Source organism: Triturus cristatus, chromosome 5_2, assembly GCF_964204655.1.
Source record: "Triturus cristatus chromosome 5_2, aTriCri1.1, whole genome shotgun sequence".
Classification (NCBI taxonomy): domain Eukaryota; kingdom Metazoa; phylum Chordata; class Amphibia; order Caudata; family Salamandridae; genus Triturus; species Triturus cristatus.
Window position 1 is genome coordinate 501,121,928 of NC_140588.1, and position 24,810 is coordinate 501,146,737.

Here is a 24,810-nt window from a genome sequence, read left to right on the forward strand (position 1 = left end):
TTCCTGTGGCTTACTTCCTGCCTCTCTTTGACTGGCGCCACAGAACTTACCTTCGCTTATTGTATACATCCATTCCCATGGGCTTCTTCGCAGATTGTGGGTGGACTCTTCATGCTATATTGCATTGCTAGTTGTATAATTGCTCATGGTTTTGTTTATGTGCTGCTTCTGGGTGGGTTCCCCAGATCATATCGAATGGCTGGTTGTATATCGTCATTCCAGTGGGTTGCTCTTGTGCTGCTCCTTCATGAATTCCTGAACACATTCTGTAGTTGATGCAAAATTGCATGTCTCTGGACCGTTTACAGCAAGACATATTTCAGTGCCCCTTAGTCAAATGGTTTAAACTGTCTGGTACAAACTACTTTGCACGTGTGACATCCACATTTATTTTCAATTCTTTTTACACACAGACTGAAGCACATGCTTGCTGCAGAATGGTTTGAGTAGTTTCTGGCTTACGTGTACACTGCTATCACACATTACATACGTGTACACCCATACACTTAACACCTAATGGGGAAGAGCCATATCATATTACTTCAGTTCGAGGCATGTGGGCTGCTGAATTCATATCTGTGCATAGATCGCCGCCTAGTGTTGGGTCCGGATGATTGCACATTGTTGTCCTGGAAGAGTCTTCGAAGTATCACGAGATAGGTGGCTCCTCCCCTGGACTACAGTGCGCATGGGCATCCTCTCCATCCTTAGATTGTTTTTTTCCGCCATTGGGTTCGGATGTGCTTATCTTAGCTCAAGTTAGGAAAATTCAGTTTAAGGCCAAAAGGCCTTTAGTTATCGTTGGTACTGTTCCCGTTCGGTGTCGACTCGTTTATTTAGTGCTTTAGCACCTTCTTCAAGCTTTTCAGATCAGTTTGGTCCGAACATCGAACTTCCATCGACGATGGAATCGAGGACTCCCTTCAAAAGATGTCCTTTATGCCACGCGAAATACCCACACATCGACGTCCACCCGGTATTCAACAAATGTCTCTCACCGGATCACGATGAGTCGAAATGTATGGCCTGTGCCCGGTTCCGCTCGAAGAAGACTCTCCGGAATCGACGGGCAGCGAGATTGGAGGCGCAGCAATCGGCGCCTGCCCCGGTCAACATCTTTAGCACCGAAGACGAGGACGCCGAGAGCGTGGAAGACGTAGACTCCAGCCCCGCTTCCGAACACGACTCACGATCGGAAGACGACGATGAGGTGATCTTTCAGGGAGAAGAAGTCGTCGAAGAGGTAGGAGACTACGATGAGGCCTTTGGGGCCGAGGAAGATAGCTCCAGCGAAGAGCTAGGCCAACCTGTCGCTACGGAGGCCGAAAAACTAAGTCGTCATAAGGCTCAGGTCGAGGGATCGCCTTTCGGCCTTACCCAAGATCAATCTCACGGTTCTTTGGCCCCGCCTCCAGGCCCGGCCTCGAACATTTCACAAGAGCCATTATTATCGAAAACGACTGGATTCCCTTCAGCGAAACCGAAAGTGAAACTGGTTGCGATCGATCGGCTCGAAGGCCTCGAAGCCCTCCACTCCTTCGACGCCGGCAAAGGTCATCGGCTCCGAACGCGCAAAAAGGGATTTCGGTGCCGAGCTCACCGCAGCGGATACGGGTGCCAAGCCGAAGAAGAAGGCCCTCGGTCCCCACAAGGCGCCTCGGCCTCTGGCACCGAAGATTACGGCCCAAACCACCAAAGTCAAGGTGGCCACCCCGTCTGCATCGAAGGCGGCGGCGCATGCCAAATCATCGACTCCAACGAGCGTCGATACCTCCCTTCGGATCGACGACCCCATGACTGCAAAGAAGTCGGATGCCGCTTCGACGCCTACCTCCAAGGTGCCGATCGGTTCCAAGGAGCCATCTGCGTTCACCGTGCAACAGGTCTCGGCATCGTTGCAACGCATCACAGAACGGGCAGCCCTCCACTCTACGTCGGGTCCCGACACGCACAAGGCTGCGAAATCACACTCGGCGCCCGCCAACATCACGTTTGGGTTGCCGCCACCCACGGCGCCGAAACTGTTCGAGATTCGGACACGTGTCCGCCAAACACAGTCCCCATCCACGGGACAAACGGGTATCGAGCCTTCACAGGCGCACTTTATCGACGCCAACACTGGTAGGTTGATGCTCCGCAAGCGGAAAATCACGCCAGAGAGGGGATTGGACTCCTACAAAATTCCTCTCAAAAATAATTGCCAGCATGATCAGAGCCAGTGCTTCATGAACCCTTTCAACCCTTCCATCAGGATCCACCGTCCTGTTCTCCTACGCCTTCAGAGGCTGACGCAGGAGAGGACTATGTAGGGGATGATACCACCTACCCTGGGGATATAGAGCCTGATGACCACCTGCAAGACCCAGATCAGGCATGGGATGACCCCACCGACCAGGGTACCGCACCAGATACCCATGACACGCAGCTTTATAACATAAAGACATCTCCCACAGAGGACACTGCTGCCTTTAATGCCCTCATAGAACGGGCTGCTGCCAATCATGGAGTAGAACTCCATTCTGACACTGTCGAAGAAGACTTCTTGGTGGACACTTTCGCCTCTTCTGAAAAAACTGTCAAAACTCTGCCCATGTTAAAAGGAGTTCTAAAACCTGCAAAAGACATTTTTAAAGAAACAACCAGGGCACGGGTGCTGAACCCCAGGATTGAAAAGAAATACAAGCCTGCACCCGGAGACCCTATGTACATTAGGGGTCAGTTACCTTTAGACTCCATGGTTGTTGCTAATGCTCGCAAAAGAGCCCACTCACAAACAACGGGTGATGCTCCTCCCCCAGACAAGGAGTCCAAAGTGCTGAAGACATCAGGCAAACGGATTGCAGCGAAAGCAGCAAACATCTGGCGCATTGCCAACACACAGGCACTCCTGGCCCGTTATGATAGGTCCCACTACGACACACTAGAATCACTGCTACAACATTTGCCAGATGAATATAAAGAGGCAGCGGAGCTCCTTATCAGAGAGGGACAACTCCTTACCAATGCATCCATCAAGTGCGCACTGGATGCAGCCGACACTGCGGCGAGGGCAATCAACACAAGCGTCATGTTGAGGAGGCACGCATGGTTGAGAATCTCCGGCTTCAAGCCTGAGATTCAGAACAATATCTTAAATCAACTGGTCAACCCAGACTATTTATTCGGCCCTGAAGTTGACACTACCCTCGAAAAAATTAAGAAAGACACTGACACTGCGAAATCAATGGGGGCTCTGCAGACGCAGCAATTTCGTAGTGGCTCCTTTTGTCGCCCCGGGAATAGAGGAGCAGCTAGAGGTCAGGGGCCACAGCAGCAGTACACTAAAGGGGGCACACAAAGTAACTATGATAAAACCACCAGAGGTGGATATCGTGGCTCCAGCACCAAAGGCAGAGGACGTGGGTACGGCAACACCAGGTCCTCTCCCAAAAACAAACAGTGACGCCCTCTCCCTGCCCCCCGACCACATAACACCTGTCGGGGGGAGACTCCAACGGTTCCTGTCAGCTTGGAAAGCCATCACCAAAGACAGGTGGGTCAGGGACATTATCCAGCACGGTTACTGTCTCGAGTTAACGTCCACTCCACCCAACATACCGCCAAAGCACCGTCCTATGTCCGTAGAGCACTTGGCATTATTGCAGCAGGAAGTGCTAAGCATGCTGCAAAAAGGTGCAATAGAAGTCGTGCTCGTCAACCAACAGGGGACAGGGGTGTACTCTCTGTACTTCTTAATCCCCAAAAAGGACGGTTCGCTCAGACCTATACTAGACCTGAGACCCCTCAACCACTACATTCTCTCAGAGCATTTCCATATGCTCACCCTACAGCAGGTTCTACCGCTACTCAGTCAGGGAGACTTCCTAGCCACACTGGACTTGAAAGATGCGTATTTCCACATACCCATACACCCATCACACAGGAAATATCTCAGGTTCACTATTCAGGGGCATCACTATCAGTTCAAAGTTCTCCCCTTCGGAGTAACAACAGCACCCAGGGTCTTTACCAAGTGCCTAGCAACAGTGGCTGCACATCTACGGAGACAACACATTCACGTCTTCCCTTACCTGGACGACTGGCTTGTTCAGGCAAAGTCAGCCCAGCAATGTGCCAGCCACATGTCCCTCACCATTCACCTTCTTCACAGTCTGGGATTCTCACTAAATTACCCAAAATCACATCTCCAACCCGCACACGTACAACAGTACCTGGGCGCGACCATAAACACTCTGGCAGCCACAGCTCAGCCAAATTTAGTGAGGATCAACAGCATGCAACTGCTGATCTCCAAGTTCAAACCTCAACACTCCCTTCCTGCGCGAGTGTTCATGCAGTTGATAGGCATGATGGCCTCCTGCATTTTCATAGTCCCGCACGCGAGACTACATATGCGCCCGCTTCAGGAGTGCTTAGCACGTCAATGGAATCAGGCTCACGGACAATTAAAAGACCTAGTGTTGGTGAGCGGTCAGGCATACAACTCTCTGCATTGGTGGAATCCACAAAACCTTTGCAAGAGCCTGTTCCACAAATAATACTGACGGCAGACGCCTCTCTCCAGGGATGGGGAGCTCATGTACTCAATTACACAGTGCAGGGACTATGGACGACACAGCAAAAGAAGATGCACATCAACATTCTGGAACTGATGGCAATCTTCCTAGCCATGAAGGCATTCAAAGTACACTTGTGCAACAAAGTCGTGCTGATCCGGACGGACAACATGACTGCCATGTACTACATACAGAAGCAGGGAGGAACACACTCTCCACAGTTGTCTCATCTGGCTCAGAGCATGTGGAAGTGGACCATTCAAAGGAACATATTCCTCATGGCGGAACACCTCCCGGGGAAAGACAACCAGATGGCGGATCTGCTCAGCAGACACAGCCACCAGATGCACGAGTGGGAGCTACATCCGTCAGTACTCCAGCCGTACTTCCAACAGTGGGGTCATCCAGAGATAGACCTATTCGCCACAAACGAAAACGCAAAATGCCAAAGCTTTGCCGTCAGGTTCCCACATCCACAGTCACAGGGCAATGCGATATGGATGAACTGGTCCGGCAGATTTGCGTACGCTTTTCCCCCAGCGCCATTGATACCGCTAGTGGCACGCAAACTGCGACAACACTCACTAACACTCATCCTAGTTGCTCCCACATGGGTGCGCCAACCATGGTACACCACCTTTCTAGAGCTTTCCGTGGTGCCGCATCAAAGGCTGCGGATCAAACCCGCACTTTCGACGCAGAACCATGGCGAAATTCAGCACCCAGACCCGCAACAGCTGAACCTGGCAATCTGGCTCCTGAGGTCTTTAGAGTTTGGCTACCTAAACCTCCCACCTGACTGTATGGATATCATCAAAGAAGCCAGGAGACCCACGACCAGAGCTTGCTATGCGGCTAAATGGAAGAAGTTTGTCATTTACTGTAACAACAATGACATTAACCCGCTGGACGCATCCATTCAAAACATCATCTGTTACCTCTTACACCTATACCGATGCAATCTGGCATACAACTCAATACGTATCCATTGAACCGCGATAGCAGCCTATCTCCAGAACAGGCAGCACCTCTCTTTATTCAGAGTGCCTGCCATCAAAGCCTTCTTGGAGGGACTCAAACGAGTAATTCCCCCAAGACACCCACCGGCACCGGTGTGGAACCTCAATTTGGTCCTCACCAGATTAATGGGTCAACCCTTTGAACCTCTCCATTCATGTGAGATTCAATTCCTCACCTGGAAAGTAGCTTTCTTAGTGGCAATCACTTCGTTAAGAAGAGTTAGTGAACTCCAGGCACTAACCATTCAAGAGCCATTCATACAGGTTCACGCAAACAGGGTTGTACTACGTACCAACCCCAAATTCATGCCCAAAGTGATATCGCAGTTCCACATGAATCAAACTATTGAACTGCCTGTTTTCATTCAAAATCCACAAAATGTCGCAGAGAGAATGCTCCATACACTAGATGTAAAGAGGGCCCTCATGTACTATATAGACAGAACTAAGGACTTTAGGAAAACAAAACAACTTTTCGTTGCCTTTTCTCCACAACACAAGGGCAACGCCATTTCCAAAGCAGGGATAGCCAGATGGATCGTTAAATGTATTCAAATTTGCTATCAAAAAGCTAAACGCACATTAACGATTCCCCCACGAGCCCACTCAACACGAAAGTTAGGGGCATCCATGGCTTTCCTAGGAAACATTCCTTTACAGGAAATATGTAGAGCAGCCACATGGTCCACTATATATACATTTACCAAACACTACTGCGTAGATGTAGACTCAAAACAGCAGGCAGCTGTAGGACAGGCTGTTCTCAAAACTCTTTTTCAGACTGCTGCAGCTGGCACGGGTAGCCGCCGCTAATGGAGGAACTGCTATGTATTCTATGCACAGATATGAATTCAGCAGCCCACATGCCTCGAACTGAATATGCTACTTACCAGTATGCATCTGTTCTTGGCATGTAGGGCTGCTGACATTCATATCGCCCACCCTCCTCCCCGGCGCCTGTAGCGGCTGCAGCACTCAGAATTACTATATAGCATGGTCATCACTTACTGTACCTACTCCATCACTGCCACAATGGCGAAAAACAATCTAAGGATGGAGAGGATGCCCATGCGCACTGTAGTCCAGGGGAGGAGCCACCTATCTCGTGATACTTCGAAGACTCTTCCAGGACAACAATGTGCAATCATCCAGACCCAACACTAGGCGGCGATCTATGCACAGATATGAATGTCAGCAGCCCTACATGCCAAGAACAGATGCATACTGGTAAGTAGCATATTCAACTTCACACACACAGTTACAGCGACAAAACATGATAGAAGCACAGGTCTTCTCACCGGCCTACACTCTTTCATACCAATCTTTTAGAATGCCGCTCTACTCATGCGCAAATGTGCTTTGGTGCCTTTTCAAGGGCGTGAAGCGCTGTATAAATGCAACTACAATAAAGTACATTTCAGGAGAAACTCTTGGATGCTTCTGTTGTCTTTATTTATTTTACTTCCTTGTGGCTCCACTCCCTCTGTTAATATAAGCACCATGCAAGTCAAAATTATTATTTCAATCGAATAATCTGAATTTGTTTTCTCTGTTTTTGATATCTTTAAGGCACATGAAGACCCCATGTATGATTTAATAAGGGAGAACCAGCGTCGTGAAAAGGAACGAAGGTGAGAAGCTTATTGGGTGCAGTGATTAGTAAAAGGCTGTATTTATCACTTGGACAGTCGTTAACTAGGCATTTGTACATTTTAAGTTCTCATTTCATTTACCACTATTTTTTCTAGTCCCTAATAGTTTAAAAGATCGATTCTTAAAATTTGTCATTCTGTAATATTATGCAAAACCGATTCATATTGCATGAAGGCATTTGCAACACTTTGTTTTCTGCACATAACATTAAATATAGATGATTGATATGTAACCTGTATGTGAAGGTGTTTGTCAGCGAGTAATTCTTTGGTGTGTTTTCGTCTACTGGACTTGCAGATTTTATTTAAAGAAAATAATATCTCCAGACGTCAAGAGGATGATTTTGGCACACCTCGGTCATTTGCATATCTTTTTTTCAATTGTTAATAACAAGTTGTGTGATGGTGTCAGATTTTCTTTTTTTCCTTGCACACAAAGATCTGCGTATACCATCATTAAGAGGGGACACAGCGTTTAGGCAACCGGTGCCTTAGCCCACAATGATGGCCGCTGAATGCCTGATGATACCTAGCTGTGTAGTGAATCATCTAGGGAGATGCTGTAGTGTTGTTCTTAAGACGCATCAAGGAAGTACTGCCTACAGTGCCTGTCTGAAGTGAAAGAAAACTTCCCTGTCACGCTTTCAGTGTAATCTTGATTTGAGCTAATTGATTTTGACTTTGCTATGAATATCACCATTTTGCCAACAGGATTTTTTTCGAACAGGCTCAGGCAAAGAGGGGCAAATCAAGATCAGGAATGGTTTGTTTTATTAAATGAATGGATATGAGGTTACACACTATGGGCATCTGAATCAATTAACGGAACCTTTAAGCTGTGAGTAGGTGAATTGACCAGCATTGCAAGTTTCCTTGTGAAGAAGTATCATGTCTAGTGAAATATGACATGAAACAGAACAGGTGTGTTCTGAAAACATCATCCCACTATTGTTTTGTTCACTTATTGTGTTGATCTTTTCCTTTTTTAGTTTGTTGTGTTGACTAGTATGTCTCACCCTCTTCAGTCCTCTGAGGCTAGTGAACACCTTTTGCCTTGGAATAAATGGAAATAACTGTTTGATTCATATCTGAATGCGATTGATGGTCAGAAGTTCTTTCCGAAAGGAGTACGCTAAGATAGCGTTTAGATTGAAGGGAGGAATATTTATGCAAGCCTCGACCAATTAACTCCAGTGAATGAGAAGAGTGAGATTTGATATGTGTATGATATGCATGTAAAACTACTGGAAGGGCATTTTGCATTATGCAGCACCGTGGTTGACTAAGGAAAAGGTGGGACAATATGTGGTTTGTTTAAAAAGCCTTCCATGCAGAGTGCTTAATTGGAGCCAGGGGTTGCATGGTGCACACTAGCACTAATTTTTGAGGACCATCGATTCCTCATCAGACTTTGACCCCAAGCAGGAGAGAGAAAAATGCAAAAGGAAGAAAGGATGAGAAAGACAGGAAAACTGTCCTAAAAGGAGAATGCACACATGAAAAAGGACCAGCAAAAGTGAAATAAAGTGGCAGGATGTGTATAGTAGTAGACGATGGTGACATGAGGTCGAATCAAGACTACGCAGCCTTGCTATTCGGGAATCTCAACATCTGTCTGCGCTAACTGCAAGCTTTTGAGAAAAACTTTGTGCACCCGCATTTATTATTTTACTGGAGAAGTTACTTGGAAGTAGTCCTTCTCTAAAGGATTCTAATTTTTTCTAGCATATTTTATTTATCAGTTTAAAAAATAGTACATAATCAACATTATCTATATCCACAACAGCCATTGTTTGCTGCAAAAGAGGGGCGGACTCCAAGCCCCAGCTGACGCCGTGGCCTGGAAGCCGCCTGTGCCAGGAGGTGCATATTTAAGTCCAGAAGGGCTCCCGCAATGTTGGAGCCATTGTTTGCCGCAAAGGAGGGGCGGACTCCAAGCCCCAGCTGACGCTGTGGCCCTGAAGCCGCAGGAAGCCACCCTTGCTGCTCGCATCAGGAGGCGCTCATCTAAGTCCAGAAGGGGTCCCACAATGTGGGAGCCACGGTTTGCTGCAAAGGAGGGGCGGACTCCAAGCCCCAGCTGACCCACGGCCCAGAAGCCGACCGTGCTGCTCGCACCAGGAGGCGCGCATTTAAGTCCAGAAGGGCTCACAGAAAGCGGGACGTGACCGGTCGCATTCCCGGGCCAAGAGCGGTCCCGTCTGCACCTGTCATAGACGAGAGGAGGCTGGGCTGGGTCATTCCCCTTTCCTCCGGATTCTGGTTCATGGAGCTCTGGAGACGGTGAGAGGGCATCCTTGGGGAACCATTTGTTGCACGTAGGCCCTGATTGTCTTCTGCCCAGGCAGGATCACTTGGCCAGGGGCCTCCAAGACTGTGACACAACGGTTGCTGATAACCGGGTGAATTAACAAACTGTGGGAGCGTTCATAACATCGATTTGTCCCCCGTAGCATGTGCCTGGTCAAAAGTGGTTTCACCTGTACTCGCTATTGGCTGGCCCTTCGGGTCAGTTTCTGGATCTCAGTACTGTCCATACTAATGCTGCCATACTGAGGGGAAGAAGCAGATCAATAGGCCATCAGCAAATTGTTTTTCGTGAGATATCTTGGGTCCCTGTGCGCTAGCCGAGGTAATCACCGTTGCCCTTCTTTCTTTCACCTTGGGCAGCTGGTTTTATTGCCTCGGTCGCTGCTTCATATAGCGTAATGGGAATGGGAAAGAGAAAGTCAAAGCCTGTGACACCTGCGGGGCAGCTGCGCCTCGTTATTGATACATTTCTAGCAAAGGCTGTGGGATCAATTAATAAAGAGCGACCGGGCCGAGAGGTGGCCTTCTTCTGATATGGGGAAGCTCAGGGCTGTGTTTTACATCTACTTCACCTTTAGTCGTTAAGGCCTTCTTGACCACTCCATCCCCAGCTTCATCCCTTTTGCCCCTAAACCAGGATTTAGTTATCTTCTTCCTGTGAGTCTGCAGCCTCTAGGCCCATGCACCCCACTCGCCAGTTTACTCCTCCTGTGGATGTGGCGAATCATCCAGCTCCAAAACTGCAGAGGAAGACTAAGCGGGCAAAGGAATCTTCTGTGGTTACACAACAGGAACATGCAAGCTTTGTATCAGGGCCCAACGTGGAGGAAGTGTTCAACCAGCTGGCCCTGCACTACACAAAATTAAGGTGACTCATCGACCTTATATCACCGATCCTGACAAGATTGGACAAGTTGGAGTCGGCATCTATGGAGTTGGCACGCAATCTGGCAATTGTCTTAACTTCTTAGGCTAAACCTCCATCTGACAATTTGCCTGTGTGCCCCCATTACCTGACTCTATACCCTTTGGCAATACCCGGAGTATTAATGGGAGCTTGGATGTTAACGTGCTCAAGAGTGTGTCGGCTCATTATACAACACAAGGGCCTAGTAGCTCGTGCTTAAAGGGAGGTGGGGCACCCATTGTCACTCTTATTATTCAGACCCCAGGTAGGGTAGATGCCCCCCCATCCTGAGGGGTCTTCTCTCAAGGTTTTATAGCTTCCAGTAAATGACCTCCCTCCAACTTGTGCTCCTTTCACAGTGGTCCTGGCTGGGGTACCAGGTTTAGCCGCCCACAAAGAGGAAACTACCACTCATTTGATTAATAAAGCCTCACATTGGCTAGGGCAGCGCCCTAGGTTTGCTGCTAGGGATTTTCGTGAAATTTTGATGGTTTGGAGGGTGGCCGGGATAGGCCCATCAAGGAAAATGTTCAATGGAGATTACATCATCATCCCCACTCGTCACCCCGAGTTAGCTCAGAAGATCCTCTTTGGGGCATCTAAATCATTCTCAGCAGGCTCATGCATTAAATTACTCCTTTTATAGACCCTCACTGAGTAATCAGGATGAGGAACTTTGTGTGTGGGGGGGGGGGCTTATTGAAGGAGGCATGGGGCGGCAGCTGCAACTCAAAAATGTGTTTACTCCTTTAGAGGGTTTCAATGAGCTGGATTGACTCTGTGAATCTGAGTTAAAACATGTTCCGCCGCCTTGTCAATTAGGCCCCCTGTGGCAGGGCCCGAGGCAGTTAGGCTCCTGTCTCAAGCCCAACTGGGATTTTATTAGACCCTCCTCCTGAGGTGTATCCCGTGTCCAACCCCAACTCCCAGGTTAGGCCTTCTATGCCTTCCTGTCCTGTAGTCTGCTCAGGAGGTACCACCTACAATCCCGACAGAGAACTCAAGCTGATCTCCTGGAATGTGGCTGGTTTGTCCGCCAAGTTTTCTGATGACAGATGCCTTTCACATATTAGATCATATAATATCGTATGTCTACAGGAAACCTGGTAGGGTATAAGACTTTTTTTTTGCCCAGCACAAGACTAACATGGGGAGAGCTAGCGGGGGCCTTATCACATGTAAGAACTAGAACTATGTAAGGAGTTGCAGACTATAAAGTGGAATTCTCAGGTATTCTCAGGTGTTCCACGGTATAAAACTGTGTATGGGAAAAGAACCCCCACTTGGTATAATCTACTTTTATAATCTGAAGAAGGGTAAGGGTCGGCCTTCCAACTTTAATGTCCTTAATTCTGCCCTAGACTCCCTAAAGGGCGAGGGTCTTAGGCACATGAATCCTATTTTAGTGGGGGATTTTAATTGTCATCTGTGTTCGTCTTTCATTTAGAACCCCTGTAGTGCACAGCCCTGCCCGTTTTAGAGGACTTGCACATGGAGCATACCATGGATGGGGATGATCTACACAATCTCATATTCACTCATAGTCTTGTTCACACCCTAGACCATTGGTACACTGGGCCCATCTCACATCTGCCCCTTTCCTACAAAGGTACTGGAGCCGCCACAATTATAGTTTTTATTTTTTTTGTCTGCCTCCTTGGGCGCGGGCTCCTTTAACATAGAACATAACCCATTTAGCGATCATAATCCTCTGATATTTATAATGAGGGGGGGTGGGCACCCACTCAACGGCCCCTCATAAATCCTAGGCACCCTTAATTTCAACGGATAAGGGTACTCACCTGCGTTGGTCAAGTATAGATGGGGAAAGCATTTAATCATAGTCTCTTCTCTTCCTGTCAGCTTGAGATAGGCCTTTGTCTGGAACCTTGTACCCGAACGAGGACATATTAAGTTTGTTTACCTTCATCGCCCAGGTAGTTTCTGGCCTTTTAACTAAACATATACCGAGGGATGTCCAGGCTCCTAATTCGTGGTTCGATCGCAAGCATTGAGGAGGCTGAAAGCAGCCTTGAAGCAGGTGCCCTGGGAGAAAGACTCAATGCCTGCGCCTTTATAAAGATTCAGTGAAAGTGCGCAGGCGCCAGTTACAAAAGCAGGCCTGAGAAGATCTATCCAAAGCAGGGGAGTTGAGGGATTTTGCTTTATTTTGGAAGATCATTAATAGTCCCTGCTTTGCGGAACCAGCTAGACAGACCCTGTGCCAATATATCACGTCAGACCAGTGGGTTTCCCATTTTGAAAATGTTTATACCGCAGGTTTCTTGGTAGAGCCATGGGTAGATATACCCCCTAGTCCAGATCTAATCCCCATTAGCTTTTCTCTGGATGAGGTATATTCAAGCATAGAGCTGCTTTCGTCAAATAAGGCCCCAGATCCCGATGGAGTACCCTTGGATCCCCTTCGTGATAATGTTGAGGTCTGGGGCCCCCCTTCTAACTCAAGTCCTAAATGTGGGCAGCCTCAAAGGGAATGTTGCCCTCCTGGTCCACCACTACAATAATCCCAATTTATAAACCAGCATTGGTATAGCCAATCGGTCTCGCCTTTGGAACCTTATAATTGTTTAGGCAGAGCTATTAGCTTTGCAAATGTTACCAAGCTATGTTGTAGAGCATTATGGCTGCTGTGCAGCACGTTGAAAAGTTATTATAAAGAAGTGTTATAATCCTTTTTTTGTTACCTCATTTTGTTACTTTAAGACATTTTGTACAACTGAAAAACCCTATTAAATAATATAAAAAATGTCTCCTAGTTTTTTTGTCCTTGCAATGCAATAAGTCTCGCATTTGCACAAGTTTAATCTATTGGCATTGTAAATGATAATGCCTTTTATTCATGTTTTAAAATCCAACACATAAATTAAAGGCATTGTGCATCTAAAATGTTGGGCTCTTGGGGCCTCTGACGTAAAATGGCAGCGTAAGGGTGAAAACATCAAAGAGAGCAACCCCTCCAAAGGAATGCAGCATCCCGCGAGTGGTGCATGCGCGCTTGTGTGAAATCTGACACACAACAGATGGCACACTGCGTGCACACCGCTGCTTGTAACTGCAAGCCGTGGGCGGAGTCCAGAGTGATTCCAAGAGGTTGTTTTCCTAGAGCAGCGCATGCGCGCTGCACTAGGCTCGACCTAAAAAGGGGACCAGGACAATCCGCAATCTCACCGCCTGATATCCCTTATGGATGCTGTAGGAAAGGTTATGGGTCAGGTTCTTTTATCCAGATTGTCCTCGACAGCCATAGACAATCAGATTTTATCAAACTTTCAATTTGGCTTCTGTGAGAGCATGTCTACTGCTGACCAATGCCTCAATCTTTATCTTAGCCTTCATGGACCTTACGTCCGCTTTTGATCGGGTTAACCGGACTAAGTTGTAGCACATTTTAATTTCCTTGGGAGTAGACCCTAGTATTGTCTACTTGCTCGAATCATTACATGCCCAGACGACAGCGGCAGTGAGATACACATGTGAGGGGGCACCTACAAATAATTTTAACTGGAAGAGGGGGGTTCGCCAAGGCTGTATTTTGGCTCCATTTTTATTTTTGGTTTACATTACTGGTCTTGAGGCAGCCTTATTGGCACTCCTGTCGGACTCCCCTGGAGTGGGGAGAAGAGCCTTGCCAGTTTTACTCTACGCTGATGATGTGGTGCTCATGGCCCGCACGACCCGGGGCCTGCAGATTTTAATAGATTGCTTTGTTTCTTTTATGGACAGGCTGGACCTGACTGTTAATTTTGCTAAGTGGTATGTTTTAATTGCCGGTCGTCAGGGGCATGGATCGAAAGGTTTTAAAGCTCGCCCCCATATTCTCGCTAAGGTTCCGGTTTTCCCCTACGTAGGAGTGTTATTCGGCGACTGACTACAGTAGAGAGCCCTCTTAGATGGGAAGTATAGTGAGTTGAATTAATTCCAACAGGAGGACCCCCGTTCCCCTTGTTAGTGTAGACCACTCGAGCCTGACTCTTCCCCTCCCTCTTGTGATTAGGAACTGCATACTCTTTGTATTTCTGATTCTAGGGCCTTGACATTGTTTGTTATACAACTAGGTGCCTTTCAATTCATCAGAATGCATTTGCGTTAGCCTCTGTGGCCGCTTGCTTTCAGAAAATGATTAAGAAAGTCGTGGCAAAAATTCAGTTTAATCAAGTTTGTCTTCAATTTTCCCAGTATGGTACACCTCCTTAGCTGTTGTTGAAAAGAGGGCTAGATTCTATTGGTCTGGTGAGTTTGACAAGGCATTTTGCGCTGTAAAACTAAAGATCAGCAAGATGCCTAACCTAAGACATTTTGATGTGGCTATAAAAACAATAGTGACCACTGATGCTGGCTTGAAAGGGATAGGAGTAGTTTTGTTCCAAATGGTAAATGGAGGGGAGAAGGTGATTGCATTTGCTTCATTCTCACTCAGTGGAGCGGATGACTGGAATTCTTTGCACTATTTAGATTTTTTTTGTGGGAATTTCTGTTTGAAGCGAGTACCGACCTGTAGCCCAGATTTTTACCTGCAGAGGTGCTGAGAGAGTAATGTCCCCCAACCGTTCCACACCACCAGATTAAGAGGTGGGTGGAGGGAATATTGCAAATCATTGCCCCGTGTGCAGTACGTACCTGGAATTAGAAATGCAGTAGCTTGTTTTCGGGCTATATCCCTATGGAGAAATCTGTGATTTTAGATGCTGAGCACTAGTAAGGTGATTCGAAGAAATAGTTTTAGGTTTTCAACAAGTAGCCCACGACAAGGGGTCTCTTCAGGTTATGAAGTATTTTGCAAGAAGGTGGTCGAATCTTGCTGACTTATTTAAAACTTTAAAAGTCAATTGGAATGTGAGAAATGAGCTGAAGATTGCAGAGGATACGTTGTAATGATTGGCTGGTACCCCCAATAGAACATGGGCAAAGATCAATAATCCGGCCCATGAAGGATATTTGACGAGAATTCACACTAAAGCTAGCATGAGAAAGTGATATTGGTGGCCCAGAATGGAAAGGCAGGTGGAAGGTGTAATCGGGGATTGTATCCAATGTGCTGGGAATTACATTTTCAAGGTAGTGAGGGCAGCTCCTTTGTCACCTGTTGATGTGTCTGTTGAACTGTGGCCAAAGCAATGTTTGGATGTCTTGAGGCCATTTTAGTTACTGACCCCTGCTTAAATGAGCCACTCAGAGCTGTGCGGGTTCTGTCACAATGAAGAGCATTTTGGTTTTCTTAAGTAATGTGTATCTTTGTAAATGAATAACTAAGGAAATTGTTACAGACAATAGTGTTGAATTTGCCACACATGAGATTAAATTTCCTTTGCAACCTATCCATTAATTTTTGTAAGATGGTGCTTTATTCACTCCAAGCCAGCAGGATGCATAACTGGATGAAGAAACTGTGCGTAGACAGACCATACTGAAATGGAGTCCTACTCAAGGTATTTGTGAGCACAGCGTAACAAACTCAATAGTGTCATGAAGGATTTCCTTTCCTTTGCTGGTATTAAGCATAATCTGTTGTGCTTGAGAATCAGGGCTGAATGGATGTGGTTGGTGGAAGAGGCAACTCAGAAAGGAGGAAGAACTACCAGAAGAAATATTTGAGATGGTATGATGATAGGCGTTGTGTAAAAGAGAAAGAATAGGAGGTTGGAGAGGAGTTGTTTGTGAAGAAGGAAAGGGAAAGAAAGGGAGGAGGTGGTTCAGAACATGTATGGCCTGGTTGTGAGTGGGGGTCACAGGAGTTCAAAATTGGACACAGAGAATGAGTTGGGGGAAATGAGTGAACATGTAAGGTGTAATAACCGGAAACAGGTTGATAGGTCTCTTGGACCCGCTTTGCTTGAACCACATTATGGTCACTGGGCCAGAGGGAAGCCTGATCATTTATGTGAAGGTTTATGTTCTATCTTCCCTTTAAGGTGAAGGGCTATGTTGTATCTTATCTTTAAAGAAAATGTATTCACTTGTTCAGGTTCAGCTCTTTACTATGCATTGAGCTGATCTTCATGTGATTCACTGTTCCTTTTATAACTATCTGACTATATATTGTTTATTTTACGTAACCAGAGAGTTGCTGCATTTTTGTTTCTTATTTAAAGCCTCCTGAGGTCATTGGATGGTGCCATTGAGAAGGTGGTGTATGCAATGGTTTTGGTCAGTTGGATCTCGATAGGGATAGGCCTACATCGTGATAGTTCACTGGAATAAATCTCCTCTGCTATTCTTCTCTGCTGGTGATTATTCTCGAGAATGGACCTTGGCAAAGTACTTGTTAAGGATCTAGTTTTCAAATGTCTGGAAAGGCATTAAATGCAAGTGTTTACTCTCTACTCCACTGACTTCCTCTCACTGATAAGAAGCAACTAATATTGTTTCTTAGCTGTTTAGCGATCACCTAAGAAATGCTTTGTTCCCAATGTTTTTTTTCACCAATATTTCCATTTCTCTGAATGTTAAGGGAAGATTTTTGAAAGCTGTTAGGAAAGGTAGTATTAGATATTCTGGTGTGCTTCTTTTTGACCTTCCTCAAGGAAAGTTTCACTTCCACAATGTTGCATGGCACAGTCTGCTTTGTGGATTACTGTGATGCCTGTTTTCTAATTGTTAGATTTCGGTGCAGCAGGGATGCCATTGTACATAGGAACGCCAGTAGATAAATGAATAAAATAATGGGCTTTGGTAGCAGTGATCTCCCTAGTATTCCCTGGTCACTGCGTCCCACTGTATGCAGCCACTTTAGTGTTTTCATGTTAACATTGATTGTGTCCAGTATTGCCCTCCCAAAAAATTGTGCACAATACCTTGCTGCCTATAGTCTATTCAGGTCCAAATGACCTACCTTGGCCGTAAATTCAACTGTGGTAAAGCAGCGTTTCTGTTGCTTTCAGTAGATGAATGCCACCGCCAGCGCAATCCTGGTCAAAATCTCAACTTGAATAGTGTTTGTGGAAGAAATAATCTTTGAATTTACTGTATACTTTTCGGCTTCTAGTTACTCAAATCAACACTTGCAGAATCGTCCCATTGACATCTCTCATAGTACATTCCTTAAGACATCTGGGGACTGTTGAGATACCTGCCCAGAAGTTGTTAGATTTTTGTCCAGAGCGGACTCTGTCAGAACTGCATTCGAACTTGCTGGGAGTCAAAGATGGCGCTTCTTGCTCCGTTTTGCTGAATTCCTTGTATCCAAATTATTAAGCTGAACCGCAAGGTTACAGGGAGAGTCTGAATCACAGCAATTCTGCTTATCTTTCAGTTGCAATTCTTAGAATAATTATATTGATCACTTAAGTTGTCATTTTGAGGTCTGTGTTGGAATCTACAATACCATTAAGAAAAACTCACTCTGAAGAATCCTTCCAAGCTAAATTTCAAGTAACATTATGTAGACTTCAATAATGAAACCTCTATAACCAATTACTTTAGGGAAAACATGCATTTCAACCATCACATTACCTTTAACTTCGCAATAGCTCTAATCTTGACCCCATTTCAATCTGAAATCTAAGGATAGCCTGTGGTCTCCTGTCTGCGTGTATGGCCCCTTGTTACTGCTTAATGATGAGAATGTGGTGACAATGGAGTGTTGAAAGCTTCACAACATGTCGACATGGCAGTTATGCTGGTCTACAGCAGCGGCTTAGCTGGAGAACACTGCTATTGTTGGCGGGGTGTTCGTTCCAGCTTACCTTTAAGACGATACAGATATTATGTTTTGTAGTACTTGTGTCCCCATTACTACAGTTCAAAATAATGAGCGTATGTGTTTTTTTAAAGAAAGGAACTGGAGGCATAATCCTATAATATAGATTTAATTCTGATGTAAACGAAGTGCTAAAACACAAGCAAATATAATATTTAAACAGCAGCTGTATAGCGTTCACACCTCTTTGTTACAAATATGGAGCTACGACAGGATGGACACTGGCCTACTGTGCTGAGCTAGAGAATGTAAAGGCTGTGTCAGGTTTTCATGCCTCTTTGTATCCAGTGTTAAGTTGTAAAAGTTGCCAACAAGTAAGTAAACAACTTGTGGTTGAGATGTAAAATATTTGTCTTAGTTTGTGTGCTTTTTAAAAACAGAACCAGCATTGTAATTAAGGGAGCCAGAGGCTCGGGAACAAACTGATGCTGCAGTGGAATGTACATAAAAGCAAAACGCACAAAAGGAAAACGTTTCATAAAACTTTTATTGCATGAGTTCTCCTAGAATCCCGTGATTGCATGCAATACCAGAAAGAGCCAAGGGTTTGTAAAAACCCCCAAAATTACATCCAAGTATACAGACATTTGCACTGATGTATTTCCTAAAGTTATTGTTTTTCACAGTCGTGGGAAAAAAAGAAACGGCAACGTTGTACTAAACGAAATTGCACATGTGTTGTCTAAAGAGATATTTGTTAGTTATGATAATTCAAAACAGGTAAAATACCTTTGGAGCGCCAACAGACCAAATGTATTGTTGCTAAAGTGCCACCATTTCTAACTCCATTCTCAATTTCACTGAGGTTGTGCAGCTTCCGGCAAGGTTGTGAGATGTCTGTTTCCTCCGGTTTAAAGCTAGTAATCAATGGTCGTTTACACCCTCATCAGTGCGGGTTGCTTTGAAAAATGCATTTACCTACAACCGCAATATCGAAAAAAACAAAACAATGTTCCATTCAAATAAATGTAATAAAAAATACAAAACGAAGCTCTCCAATTCCGAGATAAACACACCGAAAGGTTGCTTCTGAAAGTAGAGTTTGAAAAAAGGCACTAACGCAAACCCCAAAAAAACACAGCCTCAAAAGAAAACTTAAAAATAGAAAGACACATTCCGAGAGTGACAATGGAACCAGCTAATTGCAAGCCTATAGGAGAATGTAAAGCTCACAGAATGAATACAGGATGTCTTGCATACCTGTAAGATCTTTGAGCGGGTTGAAAGATGGTTTTGTGTTAGATTTAACGTAAGGCATTGCAGTACACTCCTGCAATGCAGTCCCCGCATCAGAAGACAAATGTACCCTCTCTGCAAGGATTTTATCTTGACCAAGTATAACCTGGAATATGTTCTTAGCACAGCTTTCACCATTTTGAACCGGTTTCTGCGGCTCGATAGAAAGTAGTACCCCCTTTGCCCATCATTGCATCAATTTTCTCCCTTGCAGCTCTCAGGAAATAATCCTAGTCTTTGTAGTTCCATATCCCAGCAATAATCTGCCGTACATTTTGCAGCGGAAGTGTGAGACCCAGTCACAAGTGAGTTCGTTCAAGAATCACATCAGACACAGGCCACATTGCAGACTGCAGTGGTTACACAAAGACCCAGGTGATAGGGAATACTTTTGGGACCGTCTATAGAGTTGCGCTGTTGCAGAAAATAGACCCTGGCATGAAAGTGGACCTGTTTAGCGAATCAGTTATCTAAAAAGTGGCCACATTTGCAAATTGCGGCAGTTTTCAACTTGTAAAGACACGCTGTATAGGTGTTTCGCTGGGTATGGTAGAATGTATGCATTCATGCCTGCTGCATGCAATGTTTGTGGTAATAGCAGGGAAATAAACCATTACAAGCATTGGCAAATCTAATAGGTCTCACCTATGCCAGATCTGTTGGCTTTGCCAATATGTTTTAGCCATGTTGTACACCAGTGTGGCTTAAAGCTAGTTGTGTAAAGGGGAGTGTCGTAGAGTAAAGTGAAGTGTTATCGAGTGGTGTGGCGTGGAGTAGAGTGTCGAAGCGGAGTGACATAGTGTCATTGAGCGGTGTTGAGTGGAGTGGCGTAGAGGGTGTTACTTTGAGTACAGTGGTGTAGATTGTCATAGAGTGGAGTAGTGTAGGAGAGTGGGATGGTATAAAGTGGAGTAGAGTGTTGTAGAGTTGAGTGGCCTAGAGTGTAAGAGTGGGTTGTAATAGAGTGGAGTAGTGTGTCGCAAAATAGGAGAGTGTTGCGTAGAGCGGCGTGGAGTAGGGTGTTGTTGAGTAGAGTTCAATGGAGTAGAGTGAAGTATCATAGAGTGTTGTCTCGTAGCGCAGAATGTGATAGAATGGCTTAAAATACAGTGGTGCAGAGTATATCCTGCGACAGCTTAGAAAATTAAATAATGTTAACAGATTAATTAAGTGTATTTAAGTAAAGTGCAGAGTAGAGTGGAATATGCATGGTGTGGTTGTACACTTCCATTACAGACAACACATCTTCAGTTGAAATCACCATTACATTTGCACAGTCCTACAGTATCACTGGTAAAAGTATACAGCACACATACAGTGTGTGGAAATATCACCTAGCGTGATTTGTTTTAATTGTTTTAAAATGTGTTTCTAGCATACTTCACAATTACCAGAAATGTTTCATTTGGGCTTTTCTAATCCTTAAATATCTGCACAGGTCATTTACAGACATTTAAATGTTGTTGTGTGTTATAGAAATATATTACATTGTACAGTTTTCCTCAAGCACTCCCCTTTCGCCTGCATGATTGTCACATAAATCCTCTCACTTTGAAGGCTGGGAAAGAAAAGTAAACACCAAGCTTCCTGGAAGACGGTGCCTGACCCCTTTCTTTGAATGCACAGCTGATGTGAAAAGATGAGAACAATATTTAAAGGCCTGTTTACAGAAATCGAGCAGTGGTGGATGCCTACAGTAAATATGGTTTGTGAAAGGAAAGGGAAGAACTAGAGCTGGATAGCCTAAAGCAAATTGAGTCAATAAATAGAAAGCAAACAAATATGAGTTACAAACCTCAAAGCAAATGGTAGACAATGGGGGGAATGCATACCCATGGTAGCTTTCCGATTGTTCTCAATGTGTGCTGTCTGGTAGGCTTTGGCCCAAAAATGGCCCACCAGAGCATAACATTGGCCCAGAAACATACAGAAAACCGTCCCACACACTGACCTGTCAGACCAGCTCGTCAGTCACTGCCTGATTGCCGTATAGACTAATCCGATCCTGACCGCTCAACGCGGGTAAATTATATTAATGCTATCACACTATAAATGTTCATAGCTCAGAAGTCACTGAACAGTGGTAAAGTTCTCTTGCTGTGATGTGTGTTTGTAGCCTCAGAACACCAAAGCAGGATGTGGTAAAGCTGCACACAACCGGCAAAATTACACTGAGCTATGTAGACAACAGCTACTCCAGTTCCCACATTATTCTTACTGGTAAACTAAAGCCCATGTGGCTGAGCAATTGCTAGTCCTCCTACATGCTCCGATGGTGTCCTGACAAGCTTCTGCAGCAGTGCTCCGATTCACTCCAGCACTCCCTGACATCTAAGCCCCTCTGTCTTCTTGGAAGAGAGCACTCATTTTTTGATCCCTTGATGCCCATTTCTTCATCTGTTGAAAATCTGGGAGTGATTCACTAGTGGAACCCATGTCCCTATTCTGTGGTATTAATTTTAAACAAAGTACTCCGATTCATGAGTAATTGGCTGTACACATTTTCTATCTTGCTATGGCATTGTGTTCATTGATTCATTTAATGGTTCGTAATTAACTCGGGCCTATGGTGGCATTTGGTCTATTTATGTTAATAAATATATATATAGCGCTCTTTCGTCGTCCTAGTAGATGCTTGTAATGAATTAATCAGAATATGACTTTTCCGATTAACTGTTCGGAAGGTGATTATTATGCCTCAAATTGAAGAATGCTGCCAGCGACAGGAACATCGATAGATGTTTTAATACATAAACAGCGTGCAGTCCGCTGGCCGTATATTTGGACCTCAGATGGGCCAACTCTGCTTTTCATGCTTTTAAGATTTGGAAGGGGTTTCCCTGCAAGTGCGAGTAGGAACATCAGGTTTCTAGCATGTGTGAAGTCTATTTTGGCATATGCCTGCCATATAGGTCTTTTTGACCAACCTCTGCTACCTGCGTGATTTGAATGGCTCTTCCTACATTATGCTCAAGCACAATTCACTCAAATGCATACTCTTTCAGTTTCTTTTGAACATTGGGAAGCTACAGACGGATGGTAAAAGGTAAGTAAAACTTTATCAGAGCTTTAAAACATTTGTGAGGGATGTTGGTTAAAAGATGTGTTACTATAACTTTTTTTTCACAACATCGAAAAGCTCTCATGGAAGCATGTCTCAAAGTAACATTGTCTGTTTTTGAAGGATACAACAGCTGAAGAAATTACTGGAGGATTCTACCTCCGATGAAAGCAGCAGTTCCAGCAGCTCAGACGCCAAGGAAAAACACAAAAAGAAGAAAAAGAAAGATAAAAAGAAAAGAAGTAAAAAGAAGAAAAAGAAAAGGAAGCACAAATCTGCCAAATCGAACAGCGGCTCTGATTCAGACTGAAAAGCAGCAGTTATGAGGCCGTTTTAGGTCTGCCTGCAGCATTCACCGGCACAGTAAACGTAATGAACTGTGGAAAGTGTCAGTACTGTACAGTTCTATAGCATGGAAGTGGAAAGGGCTTGTGCCAACTGTTCGGTTCGACCAACTGAATGAAGCATGTAGCGCTTGAAAGAAAACACAACTGAAAGTGTTCCGATTGATGTTTCTGCACTTCTGTTCCCTGTTATTTTGAATATATCTTCCTAACTAACCTAGAGGTGTCTACTACTGATCATGGTCCTGTTCCATATCTTGGATAGATATGTTTAGACTTTGAACCTGTGCCAATAGAAATGTATTTAACTGAATAGACTTTGTGTAGTTGCCAGACAAAGTCGGCTGTAGGCACAGTGAGTGGATCTCAATCCAAGTGCTGCATGCGTATGGTGTCCATAGTTAAGTATGCTCCAAAATAAGATGCAGAATAGACAAATTTTTTTTGCTACTTCATAGAATAACTTGCCAGTTGCTGGCCATGGTACAAACAAACTTTTATAATTGTTTATTCATATAAAAAAAGTGAATATCTTTAGTTGTAAAGAAATGACCCTCTGTCGGATAAAAATATAAAAACTAGGCTGTATGATTCTTATTGCGCCTCATGAAGCACCTTTTTTTTTTTAATGAACTAATTATCCCTCTGATTGTACACTAATGCCATCCTTTATATTTTCATATGGCTAGAGTCCTGTATGGTAAATGTTATAATTCAATGGTACTCTCCCACATCCATCCCAGTTTTTAAGTTTTATTGTAATGCAGAATTCACCAATTCAAGCCTTCTCTCTCCAGGCTCACATTGGACTATTCTATAGTAGCAGATTTTAATAATTTTGTCTTCTCTTGATCAGGAAAGGACTGTTTCCTATTGTAGCGTCTTCTCCAGCCCGGAAGCACATGGATAGAGGACACCACACAGAAGCTGTAGTAATTAGTTGGCGAGGCACTTGTCTGCTGGTTCGGTGATCCAAGATTTTCGAGGTCCACCTTGATCAGAGAACGGCAATTTAGTTTCAGGCGCTTGAACAGGACTGCTGACAAAGTTACCTCACAACTTGTTTCAGGACTCTACAAACGTCATGGTAGGTGTTTAAAATGTGATGTGTTCTGGGTGATGGTTTGTCCAGGACAATATGCTGTCACCATATGTCCCTTATATGCCACAACCTGTAAAGGATCAGTGGCAAAAGGAGTATCTGTTTTCCATATTCATCTCTGTTTAACCAGTACCCAGTCTCCTTCATCAAAGACTATTTCCTATACATAATGATGCTGGTTAGCATCGGTTTTCATTTTCCTCTTCTGAATTGCGTCGGTGTCCCGAACCTTGTCGGTGCTCACGGATCGATCCGAGGTCCATCGAGAGAGTTTTATTCTGATGCCTCTCCCAAATAGCGAGGTGGACGGACTCTCCCCAGTTATGGAGTGAGCAGTTGATAGATAGGCCCAGACGGCCTGACATAAAGCTTGGTTTAGTTTATCCCTTTCATGGCTGCTCTTTAAATGATCCCTTGAGGGTGCTCATGAATCGCTCAACTACACCGTTGGCTTGGGGCAACAGGGATGTATTCTTTTGGTGTTTAATCTTGAACTCTGCTATTGAAGATCGGGCCGTTGTCAGATTTGAGAATTTCGGGATATCTTGGAAAGATATTATCAAGTTGTTCTATGACTTTGTCATGAGTTGTTGACGATAGGTCTTCCACCAGGAAAACTGGAATATTCCTCAATGACTACCATAAGATGGTGTCCATTTCCTAAATGCCCCAAAAAATCGACTTCAACCCTCTCCCAACCACAGGTAGGAAGGTCAGATATTGTCACCGGCGCTGTGTTACCTTAGGAGACAAACCATTGCAAATGTGGCACACCGTGAGCGGTTTCTCGACTCACTCATCTAGCAGAAGAAACCACACTCTGCATAGCAGGGATCTCTTGGTGGCTACGATACCTCGGTGTCCTTAATGAGTGAGCTTGATGACCCACTGTGTTAGGCTTTCAGG

General features: G+C 44.9%; 1 protein-coding gene across 1 annotated transcript in view; it reads left to right on the forward strand.

The window, feature by feature from the left end:
* Positions 1–23,384, forward strand: part of RP9 (RP9 pre-mRNA splicing factor) — a 111,620-nt gene extending 88,236 nt beyond the window's left edge. The window contains exons 5-6 of the mRNA XM_085607499.1: positions 7,145–7,206; positions 22,582–23,384. Of these exons, the coding sequence (XP_085463625.1) occupies positions 7,145–7,206; positions 22,582–22,768 (249 nt within the window). The 3' untranslated portion in view covers positions 22,769–23,384. The remainder of the gene's footprint in view (positions 1–7,144; positions 7,207–22,581) is intronic.
* The last annotated feature ends 1,426 nt before the right edge of the window (positions 23,385–24,810 follow it).